Below are 12925 nucleotides of genomic sequence, written 5' to 3' on the forward strand. Positions count from 1 at the left end.
ACAAGATCTTATTACGAAAGGTACAAATAACTAGAAGTGCAAAAGAGTACAGGTAAGATCCTTAGATTTGACATCATGTTGCTGTTAATTGAAGCAGGAAAGAGCCATTTCCTGGAGTGATGTGCAAAACCTCCTCTAGCCATGTTAACATTGAGCCTTGTCAAGGCATAATCTCTTATAATTAGATGTATTAGGTATATGCTTACCTGCATTCTTTTGTAGAAATGCATTCAATTCATTTTCCTTGATTCCTGGTGTTCTGGTCACCATTACAACCTTTGATTGTGGGGTTATATGCATTGATTTGTTCTCATCTTTGTTGTTATTGTTGTGTATTTTTAATGGATGTTATATTAGAGCAAACAGATGATATCTGACCTTTTGGGACTGGCTCATTTGCCTTAGCATAATCACCTCCAGGTTGGCCCATTTGACAGAAAACAACGGTCTTTTCTTTCTTTCTTTCTTTCTTTCTTCCTTCCTTTCTTCCTTTCTTCCTTTCTTCCTTTCTTCTTCCTTTTATTAATAGCTGAGTAGCATTCCATAGAGTAGCTGTACCACAGTTTCTTTATCCTGTCCTCTGTTAATGGGCATTTAGGTTGCTTCTATGTTTTTGCCATTGTTGATTGTGCTGCGATGAACATAGGGGTGCATGTTGCTTTCTCATGTAACAAGTCTTTTGGATATACTCCTACAAGTGGGATTGTTGGATCATGTGGTAGGTGAGTCTTCAGTTGCCTGAGTATTTGCCATACTGACTTCCATAATGGTTGCATCTGTATGCAATCCCACCAGCAGTGCCATAGGGTTCCTTTTCCCCTGCAGCCTTGCCTGTAGTAGTTGTTGGTAGTTTTCTGTATGTGGGCCATTCTCATTGGAGTCAAGTGGAAACTTCAGTGTTGTTTTTATTTGAATTTTTCTTATTGCCAGGTAATTTGGGCAATTTTCATATGCCTGTTAGCCATTTGTTGCTTGCAATCACCTGATATTGTTAATGTCCCTTTTATCACTGTTATTTCTACTGCCCATAAGTAATGATGATATAGTCCTTATTGTACTTTCATTAGTGTTACGTGGGACACACACTGGCATAAAGATTTATGTTCCTACATAAAGATTCTTGACACTCTTTTTAACCACTGTTGAGTCACACTGATACCTTTGTTACATGTTTGTTAACTTCATGCGGATGAGGGTTCACTATTTTCTCTCCTCGTGGTGGACTGTGTACACTGGCTCTGTATTTAAAGGGATGCATAATGGAAGTGTAGTGGAAATTAATATGTTAATAGGTGAAAACAGAGAGAAGTATGTTTCTATGTATGCAGTACAAGGATGGACTCACAGTGAAATGGCTGATAATGTCCCGAATGTTTGATGTTGGACTCTCCAACATTGTCCATGCCTACATTGTAGGGAGACACCTCAAGGGCAGCATGATGAACTTGTGAACGTTCATGAAAGACATGTACTGTAAAACTGTAGTGGAGTTCAGTAGGAGGGGAGGGAACTTGGAAAAGGGGAGGAGAGACACCAGTGTCTAATAAACTGTGTCATAAAACAAAATGACGATGATAATAATAATAATAATAAACAAAAAGTGTTCCAGAGCGGCTAGGTTTAAAACTGGCCCAAAAGAGAAGTCTTAGAGAAGCAAAGATACCTGCAACTAGCAAAGTAGACACAGGCCTTGGAAAATCTGGATAAACATGGACAGGCTAAGTTCTGTAACATGGTCCTACCTACAGAGTAGGCATCAAGCACAGAAGATGGAAACGGAAGACTGTCATTGTACTTAGGTGCAAGGACATTCCAGCATGCTAGGCACCAAGGGAAAACTGAATAAATTCCTGTATCATTTGTTTTATGAGGACAATTTGATTTAATCTATTTTCTCAATTATTATCTGTATACAATATACTAATTTTATTTCCTTTTTAGCTTTGAAAGGTGGTTTTGATGCGTATAGGTGTTTTGGTTAACAAGTTTTTCTGTAAGCACTCTGACAACATTGTTTCGCTGTTTCCCGGATGGCTCAGTCCCCATGGAAGTCACCTGCTTCTTAACTGGGGTTCCCTTGTGAAGAATTTTTCATCGTTTCCCTCTTGCTCCGTATGTTTGGCTTCCGACAACTTTAAGATGTGTGTGATGTGTCTGTGGATCTCTTCATGTTTATCCTTCTTGTGGTTTACTGAAGGAGTTTCAGTATGTGTAGGCTAGTGTTTTTTAATACATTTTATGATGTTATAAGCAGTTATTTGCTGGAATACATTTTCTTCCCTGTTTCTTCCCTCTTGTGCCTTTGTGGCTCCTACCTTACGCGGCACAGCTAGCAGTGTCTAACATTTATTTGAGATACTGTTCATTTTTCCTTTCTTTTTTTTTTTTTTTTTTTTTTGCAATCTTGCCATTTTTAGGTTGTGTAGTACCTATTCTTCCATTTTCTAATTCATTATTTCTTTCTTCTGCCAGTTCAAATCTAGCAAATTTTTATTTCAGATATGATCATTTCCAACTTCAGAATTTCTGTTTGCTTCTTATATAATTTATCTTGTGATTTTTTTAAATTTAAAATGCCATTGTTATCCCATTTAGTATATCTAATTATGACTTCTGCTAATTCTTTGAAGCTGTGAACAGTGGTAACTTTGAATACTTTCGCTGTGAAATCCATCAGATGTTTACTCTCAAGTGTCTTTCCCTGCTTTTTGGTGTGTTGAACAGCCTTTCCTATTTTTTTTCATCAGTATGTCTTAATTTTTCAATGTTTAACTTCAAACTTGACATTTTTGATAATATTTTGCAGATCTTCATATTGCTGATACCCATTCATCTTAAGGGTTAGATTACTGGATTATTTGTTTAATGATTTTATGGATTATTTTAGTGAAGTAAATTTCTCTGCATAGGCGCTGGTACTTCTCAGTAGGCACTGTCTTGAGTGTTTCCATTAACACTGCCAAACAGTGATTTTAAGCAGGACTATTTTACTGTCTCTTTCCATGACCGCATGAAGCTAATAAGCACAAGACGTAATTTGTAGCACACAATGATCGATTTCAATTTAGTTTCGTTGAGTGTACAGTTCTCTAAGTAGCTGTTTGACATTTCTTATTCCTTCTGGATGGTTCCCCCTAGCTGCCCATTTCCCTGTTCTCTTCAGCAAGGTCCCAGCGAACATTTTAGCCTATATTGATCTCTAATGGATTTACCAAATCTAACACTCCTTTCCAAATTGCCTTACAGAATCACTTTCACTGTATTGAGATAACCCTTAGGCTTGCACTTCACTTTTGTTTGTACGTGAAATTAATTTCTTTATAGAGATTTCAAAACTCAGTACTGTGATTTGCTTTCCCCCCTCATTCAAAACAAAACAAAAGTAAACAAACAAAAACAACAATCAGAACACCTGGACCTTCTTTTCAAGTAATACCTGACATTGGTAACTAAGAGTTTGAGTAGAGAAGGATATGGTAACGTTGCTTTTCTGGCTCACCTCCCTCAGCACAAAGTGACTCCTTTTGAGCTGTGTGAAGGATTACCAGGAAGCTAGCATTGTCAAGCACACCTTGCTCACAGGGCGACTTCCGGTATACATGGTAGAGACTGGCATTCTTGTCTCTTACAGTTGCCCAGAACATAGTCTAAATAATCGATGATTGGATGGAATGGGAAGTACTAAAACCATGTCTTCTCCTAGTTAGGGAACCAGAGCTTGTGGGAGATGGGGCCCTTTGTTCTTGCTGCTATTTTAGTGGATTCATTTATCTTCAGGTAGTGGAGGAAAAACGGTCTATAAGATCAGATATGTGACACTGTCTTCTTGGATTCTGAGAAGAGATATTACATCCCATTGCTCAAGTGGTAGACATTTCATGGGTTATTATTTAGCCCTCTATAGTTAACAAAATTGCAGTGTTGGATAGTAGCCATTGTAGTTAACTCTATTCAAATCTTGTAGCATAGCCAACAGGGTGAATCAGCTGCAGTTTTCTGCCATAGCTATGATTATTTGTTGTGTGTGTTCGAACTACTTTCATGTTGGATGGGAAAAATGAAGACGTGAAGGTCTTAGAAGTCTGGACTTTGTCAAAAAATGGTATTTCAGATATAAAATACAAATCTGTTAACTTTGATAAAGCAAACAATTCTTCTCTTGGCATGCCTACAAAAAATCAGTGTCACAATAGTTAAACTATGAAAGTGGCCATTGCCAATGCATTTTGTGCCTTTGGTAACAGATCAATAGACTTATTATACAGTACAATTGGAGTTAAGCACGTGAAAAATCTTAACAGGACTCAACATAGCAATGGACTAATAGACAATATATGTGTATATATATATATAATATATAATATGCGTATGTGTTATATATATATATATATATATATATATATATATATATATACACACACACACACATAAAAGATTAAATTTCTACTGGAATGACCTGGATAGATTACAAGATTATTATCTATTTACACTGATGAAAATCTGAAGGAATCATGATACTAACATAACATGGACTTATCTGATATAAAATTAGTCCAAGGTCAACTTTTAATGTCAAATAAATCTTTTTTAAAAAAATATCTGATTCCCATTCTTTAGTACTCTTCCAGTTTTAGTTTCCAGGATGTCTTTACTATAAGCGACTTGGTTCTGGCTTTTTTGCTGGGTTCAATGTTCAACCCAAATGATATAGTCAAACATGGAAGTGGGCTTTATTTGTCCCAAGATAAAAACAGAAATAAATTTTGTTGCCTATATAGATGCATATTTCATGAATTTTGTAAAAGAAATGAAGCTTGCTTCATCCAGAAGCCCCTTTCTAATCTGTTCTTATATGGTTTCTATTCAAGCTAAGCTCCAGCAAATGGTGTTCCGAATGATCATTTATGTTTGATTTTTTTAAGCAGTCAAGAGCTAGCTCTTTTTTCTTATTGGGTGGTCCAGCTCCATGATCACCATGTTGAAAGCATCCTAATTAAGGGGAATGGAAACAGACACACCAGAGAAAGTTGAGTTGCACGTGACAATGCAATGCGCTCAATGCTGATGTTATTTTTTCCTTCCCTTAGGGAACCACAGTCAGATATCCCGAGTACCTGTTGCTATTAAAGTGCTGGATGTCAATGACAACGCCCCTGAGTTCGCATCCGAATATGAGGCATTTTTATGTGAAAATGGAAAAGCCGGCCAAGTAAATATCTCCATGTTGCTAATGCTGAATTTGTTTGTATGCAGCTGTCTCATATATCTGATTAACCTGCGATAGAGTGTGCGTTCACGTCACTTCTGATGTGTCAAGTCGTAGGCAAGGAATACAGACAAATGGGAAGAGATCAGGAGTATATCTTTCTTTGTTTCTCAGATGTAAATGTTCTTCCAACTTAGGACCAAGCTCGCAAAGCAGAACAACCTGCTGTGCCATTAGTCCAGAGCCAAATCACTATGTTAAACCATCTTGAGCTATAGATGATTGCTGTGTATGTCGTAGAGCGATGGGTTCTCAGTTTTAAACTTCAAATGACAGAAAACAAGTAGACGGCTCGTGGACAGCAGGTGTTTGTTTTGTATCAAACGTGAATAAGCACATAATAGTGTAATCAAGAATACAACTGACTTACACACACTTGTAGGAAGTGAAAAACCATAGAGATAGATGTAGTTAGTTAAACATAGAGGAATACTCTGATGTAGGTATGCAACTAAGCAGGTAGTAGTTGTGTGTTATTGTGAAGGTATTTGTTTTTACTTCCTCATAAAGCTTAGTCAGTGATAATGAAAGGAAGAAAAAGAAAATGTAAAAAGACAGGAGGAAGGGAAAGGAGTAAAGAGGTGGGAGGTGGGAAGGATGAAGGATGGATCAAGAGGGAATGAAATTTGTGAAACAGGAAAAAATACAACAAAAGCAAAACTTGCTCTATTCTGAATGTCAAATGGAAATAGCCTATGTAAAATTCTACAAAAACACAACTGTACTAGATTTATTTTAACAAGGTGCCAAAGTACTGTATGTTTAAGAAATTTATCATTTTTCAACTTCCTAATTTATTTCTGGATGGTGACATTTTAATTTAAATAAACAGCAGCTGACAGCATGACACTGGAGTTGTTAATCCAACTATTCTTGTGCCTCATGTGGGTGTTAGGAATTAAACTTACTATTTGCCAAGCAGCTTACCTGACAAGAGTCATATTTTCTCCCCTTAAAGAAAGGGATAGCATTATAGCATTAATGCTTGTATTAATTATTACAAAAGATCAGTGTGTAACTCTCATAAACTGTGGGCATTTTCCTATAAACTAACCTCACACATCTAAAAAAAAAATATCATTGTTTTCAACTACAAAAAATAAGGTGACCACACACACAGACCACAGACACACACACACACACACATGCGCGCACATACACACACACATACAATCTTCATTCTGAGATTTGGATGACTGATTGCTTTTTAAACACCTAAGGACTGTGTTCTCATCAAAATATTCAACTCTATCAGGGACACTTTTATGTCCATAGTGCTCTAATACTAGCTTAAATGTTTCTTTAGTTTTATTACGTGAAATTCCCCTTTATCCATCATATATTTTTGAACACCTTCATTTGGGATTCTTTGAGGTGAAGTGTGTATGTGAATGTGTGTGTGTTGTGTGTGTTGTGTGTATGTACACATATTTCAATGAATATCATGTAATGAACTGGAACGCTGGATTGATGGGCAGCATTTAGTTAAAATATGGCAGGTTAGTTTCGTAAACATAGCTGTGTGAACCAGATCAGTGCTGCATAATGCAGCCAATCACGTTAGACATTTTTTTCTATCACACAGATTCTATAAAATGCTTGGAAACCTCAGTGAAACTCCATTCCTCACGCAGAACTCATCACACGAATCTGCACAGTCAATGACACTGATAGTTCCAAAACTCCACATTGAAGGCATTGCTTCTTGGATCTCTAAGAATCAGGAGGTCTAACCCTGTGGATTTTGACTGTTTTGAAGGTGTGAATGACTTACCAGTAGTTTTTCTTATGTTCAGGAGAAAAAAAAAAATCATTTCCTCACCTTTCTGTGCAAGATCAAATAAAAAAATCCATTGGCTCTTTGTTTTATGTTTTTTTGCAAGACTCATTTTGTGGAGAAATGCATATGTGGTCTTTCTGCTACATCATCCTATCTAGTGAATATATTTAGGCATGTTTAATAGAGTTAACTGAAGGAATCACATCTTCTATTGGTCAGCGTCATTTTGGAACATACACCTAACTGGCTGATACGCAAGCAGTTGTTCATAAAATTCCTCTAAACGTTTGGCAACGTTTCTGCTAGCTAGAACTCATATTTCAATCCTTACATCTCCTGTAGGTATTTTAATGACCAAATATCTAATTTCTTTATTTCATATTTTTCGAAATGTATATGTGCTATGAAAATCAAATAGGACTCACTTGAAGAGATTCAGCTTAAATACAGTTAAAATTATCTTTCATAAGACCATATACACATGGCTGATTTCATTTGAAATTAGAAATTTCATTTTCAAATGATCACACTTTCACGAAAAATAAAGGTCATAAAACAATTGTGCACTAAATTCATTGATGCCTCAGTGTTTTCAGCAGTTAGCCGCTGCCTTCCCACAGCCTCAGGTACTGCAGGTGACATTCAGATGTCTTGCTTGCCTGGAGAGTCTGGACTGAAGGCTGAACTAGGGAAGGATCAGCCTCCCAGATATGGCGCAGCTGGAGACCGTTAGCAATCATCCAGGATCAGCCACTGACAATCTCAGTCTGCAGAAACAGTCTGGCCTGAGATGGCTAGGGATAGAGGTTCTTGAAACAGTTCACAAAACCAATAGCAGTGTGAAAACACGGAATACTTTTATTATTTGCTTTTTCACTGAAATTGAGTACATAAACAGAACTTGAAACAAAATGTGGGGGACTTACAGAAGGCCATGTTCCATTCATCTCAGCACTGTTTTCTAGTTTGTGATGCCTCTGTGCTAAATGAGGGGGTAGAGTCATTTCGAAAGTAGAATTGAAAATCCTATCTGCCTCTATTGCATCCTTTAAAACAAACATTTATTTATTTATTTGAAAAAGTTACAAAGAGCGAGAGACAGAGAGGTTGTGTATCTGCTAGCTCACTCCCCAAATAACCAGCTAGAGCTGGGCTGGTCCCGATGTCAGGACCCTGGAGCTTCGTCCAGGTCTCCCACAAGAGTGCAGGGGCACAAGCACTTGGGCCATTCTTAACTGCTTTCCCAGGTGCAGGCTTCATTGTAGCCAGGCTTCATTGGGGGTGGAACAGCCAGGACTCACCAATGCCCATGTTTACCATTGCAGGCAAGAGGCTTTGCCCACTATGCCGCAATACTGGACTCACCTACTGCCTTCTTATAATACCTAAGTAAAAGGTGACATTTCCCTCAAGAGATGAAGAGATACCATCAGAGAACAATAGCTCGCAGTCCATTGCACAAAAGTCACCTGAACTGCTTTTCATTAGAGTCTTTAAAATATCCCTGTTAGATTATTAAATGATAATAATTTTTTCTTATTGATGCTTATTTCTACTTTAAAAATACTGTACATAACTGTTTATAAGTCAAAGAACTTATTCGTTAGACTCTAATTCAATAATGTTGTCATAGAGTCATTTATACATGAAGAACCTGCAGTTAACCCAACAGATAATTTACATTCTTCTAATGTGTAAGGCTTAAATAAGAGTATGCATTCACAAATCCAAGTTAAAAATGAAAAAGATATGTTTGACAGTGCATTTCTCAGATCGGAAATTAGTATTGGATACAAACTGCGTCTCAGGGCTTGGCTATGCGTGGGGTAAATGATTACTCCAAGAAATGCCTCAAATCCTGTGAACAGAATGCAGGCTGAAGAAATGGGAGGACATTGAGCTCTCTCAATGAAAAGATCTTTTAAAGTAGGACAAGTTGCACCAGAGACAGAAGCATCCATCAAGTATCAAAACCAGATTGTGTCTGAAGAGAATGGACATGTGCAGGACCAGGTAACAAAGGTGAAAAAACTAGAAGCATCCCCCTGTACACCTGCCAGCACTGTATTCCGACATGTACATGAAAGAGAAATCTTGGTGAGCAGCGTGGGCTGGAAGGTCCTCCCAAACCCTCCTGTTTATTGCATCGCCCTGATCAGATCCTCCCAGCTATCAGTATCTTGATTGTCAGAGGCAGAAATAGGGTTACTTGCTACAGATGATTCCTCGACACAGATCCAGACACCTGCCGTTTCTCTAGATGGGAGTCACAGCCTGTTGCTCAGACTCAGATAAGAATTCATCAATTCAGAGCTGATCACGTAACAGACTGTTTCGCCTCCATTAGTCTTCATGTAGGAGTTTCCTTGGTTACTCTAAATAAACCCAATGGGGTATTTTTTTTTTCCTCATCAGCCCTGCAATTTGAACGGACAATTTGGTATCCATGTTTTTTTAAACCCACTTTCGCTTCTAACTAACACTGTAGCAATGTAGCATTTGTTTACCACTGGAATAACAGATTTCAATTAAAAAAATGAAATAGACAAACTGTCATGCACACTTCTAAGCTAAATGTATTTAACCAATTCTTGGAACATAATAGATATGAGCACGATTTTAGAATCATGGTTCTTATACATTCATTGAGCAATAACAAATATTTCAACAATTATTTTCTCAGATATCACCATGGAAACATTTGTTTTACTCACAGACACACAGTACGCTCTGTACTCTTCATACACCAAGCATGCTCTTTGGAGCAAAAATCATTCATTTATTGAAAATACTTGTTGCGCATCTATACGATGCTAATCATTGAAATGTGATCTAAGCAAAAAAATTGTGAAAGACCAAAGAAGTGTTCTTTTTTTTTTTTGTGGAATCTAATGAGGAAGCCAGTGTAAAAGAAAGAGAATGGAAAAAAAAATCATTTAAAATTTTTGAGAAGTGGTTTGAGATTAATATTAAAGCAACTAGACACAAGAGAACAAAGAAAATGCAAGATTTTCCTTTATATAATGTTGTCAGAGAAAGTGGCTTCAAAGTGGGTGTCACTTAAGCTGAAACTTGAAAAATGAGAAAGGACCAGGCATGAAAGGAGGTGTCTCACCAGGAGCATTAGCTTGTGCAAAGACCCTGACGGGAGAAAGAGCTCAGTCTGTTTGAAGGACGGAGACAGCTGTGGCTGGAGTGTAACAGGCAAGAATATGATGGGGCATAAACAGGCCCATAGTGAAATAAAGTCTGCAGACACACATCCACATGCAAGTAAGAATAAGAAATGTTTATGAGGCAGTAACAGCAAAAGATACTGGTAGTCAGATCTAAAATGTTTTCAATTACAACAATAGTAATTGTGCTAGATGCCCCCACAAATAATTGAAGTCATGTATCTGAGGTCATTTCTTAAAATTCATAAAACCTAGAACTAAAGATAAGGCTATTTTGGTGCAATTAAAAAAAAGAGATGTGTTTATTTGAAAAGAGAGCATCAAAGATTGAAGAAAAATGTGAGAGAGAGCTCTTTCATCCTCTGATTTATTGTGCAAATGGCTGAAACAGCAAGAGCTGGGCAATGCTGAAGACAGGAGTCATAATGTCCAGCCAGGTCTCCCACATGGATGGCAAGGGCCCATGCACTTGAACTGCTATCCACTGCCTTTGCAGGCACTAGAGCAGGAAGCTGAATAAGAAGCAGAGAGGCCGGGACTTGTACTGGCAGGCACTGCAACACACATCAGAGACCAAGTAGAGACTTAACCTGTTGTGCTACAATGCTGGTTCTGTGATGCCCATGCACACCAAAAAAGATATTGATATTGATAAATAGGATCAGAGTCTTTCAAAACTTATGAAAGGGCATATTGTGAGAAAGTTACTCATGGCTTTGCAAGGTGCTCAAGTCTGTTTGCTTCCTAGGATCCTGTAATGCTTCACAGAGACACAGGGCATTTTGAAGTTTGGTCCGTTTGTCACATCTCTCTCAGGAAATAGCTGTCAGAGATAAAAAGAAAAATTCCAGAAAGGGTAAGCACTTCCCTTCTAAGAAAACACAAATTCCCGTGCTCAGTATTCATAAAACAGCAAATATGAAACCTTAAAGGAAAAGAAATAGTGCTAATGGGAAAAGATATTTATCTCTTGGTAAACATCAGCAATGAATGGGCTTTCTACTTTATTTATTCATTTTTCCATTTCTGTGAGTCTTTTTCTAATAAATGTGAAACAATAAAATGAAATTACAGCATTTTATAATACTCATGAAACAATAAATATAGGAGATTTAATTTTAACTTTCCTGCCAGCAGGCATCTTTCATGATCCATCTGCATACACAAGAGGGAGACAGGATTGATTTTAAAGCAGATGAAATTGATGGCATCAACACAACTCATAAAATACTACTTTCACTATATTTTGGGTGTGGAGTAAGGAGATGATAAATTAATGCAATGCATAAAACAATAAGAAAGCATATGTAGCAAAAACCCATTTTGAGAGTCGTTAACAGAATCATGACATTTAGATCATAACTTTGTCAGAAGAGCAAAGCATGGATTAAAAAAAAAAAATAAAATCCAAAGATTTGGAGCCATAATAATCCAAACATGAAATGACATTTTTGCCATTTCCCAGGTTTGTGTTATTGAACTTTTGCATCTGCTACACAAGTGTATAATATTTTATGAATGATTAGAACAATAAATAGTGATGTATGGATTGAGATTATTCTTATGTTCAATAAATAATTTGAGTCATTACTAGCACTGTCTAACCTCCCTTATTCAAAATTTCAGAATATAAAAAATTAAGGCCCACAGCTTTTTGAGTTTGGTCACCTGACCTCCTGTGGAAAATCCCACCAAACCCTGGATCTTAATTGTATATTATGGATCATAATTGTAACAGGAAAGAAAAGTATTTTACGGATTTTGTTTCTATCCCATGAAGTCTGCAAATTTTAGCTTTTGCAAATATTTTAATGGTATATCAATTGTTTTCATGTTCACAGAGTGCTGGAAATAGGATATAATACAATAACCTTGATTACTGACCTTAAAATATTTTGCAGTGATGATGTAAACATTGTATAATTTGAAAAAAAATACTGGAACATTTTATTCCTAAGAATTTTGCATTAGTTTTAACCAAGCTATGTATATTTTAACCAATTTTACAATCTTAAAAGTTTATCTTACTGGAATTGTATTTTTGGCTTTTTATTCTTAATCTTAAATTCTGATGAGCTGATTTGAAGCACACACTATGAGTGATTTCCAACGAATCATTGTAATATTGGACAATCTATTGACCTCAGTTGAGATGATTGTTCCTTTTATAATTTAAAAGTTGTCTCCAATGTCAAAGGTAAAGCTAGGGTGCGAGCCTCATTCTTCTTCACATGAATTTTGGATTTATTTTCATTCAGTCAATCCATGTTCAGGAATACATACTAGCAAAATCTTTTCAGATGTCTTGCTTGCAGCATTTTCATTCATTGGCGAAGTCTCTGGTTTCTTGACAAATTCCACATGCTACTTTGGTCATCTAAAAGACATTGATGATTCACAGAGAAAGAAATGTACAGTACTTTCTTAAAAATCTTGAGCTACTAATGACTGGTTTAGTCTTGTTTCTTTTCCAACAACATGTTTGAATGAGTGTGAGAGACAAGTCAACACAAGGTATGTTGTTTTCCATTTGATCGTAGGAGCTATGATGATGAGCATGCTTTCTGAGGAAAGTCATAGTAACTCTCAATAGAAAGAATTGTTTGGCAGAGACTTTGTAATGCTAATATAAACTGAATATGATGTGGTACTTGAGGGCTCAAAGGTAGACTGGGTAATGCTAACAAGTACAACCACCAAATG

At 36.8% G+C, this 12925-nt stretch overlaps 1 protein-coding gene across 3 annotated transcripts in view; it reads left to right on the plus strand.

Annotated features, from left to right (window-relative positions):
- Positions 1–12925, plus strand: part of CDH8 (cadherin 8) — a 346924-nt gene that overhangs the window by 276196 nt on the left and 57803 nt on the right. For all 3 annotated transcript variants that reach the window (XM_058674767.1, XM_058674770.1, XM_058674768.1), the window contains exon 9: positions 5088–5209. In XM_058674767.1, the coding sequence (XP_058530750.1) occupies positions 5088–5209 (122 nt within the window). The remainder of the gene's footprint in view (positions 1–5087; positions 5210–12925) is intronic.

Source organism: Ochotona princeps, chromosome 16, assembly GCF_030435755.1.
Source record: "Ochotona princeps isolate mOchPri1 chromosome 16, mOchPri1.hap1, whole genome shotgun sequence".
Lineage (NCBI taxonomy): Eukaryota > Metazoa > Chordata > Mammalia > Lagomorpha > Ochotonidae > Ochotona > Ochotona princeps.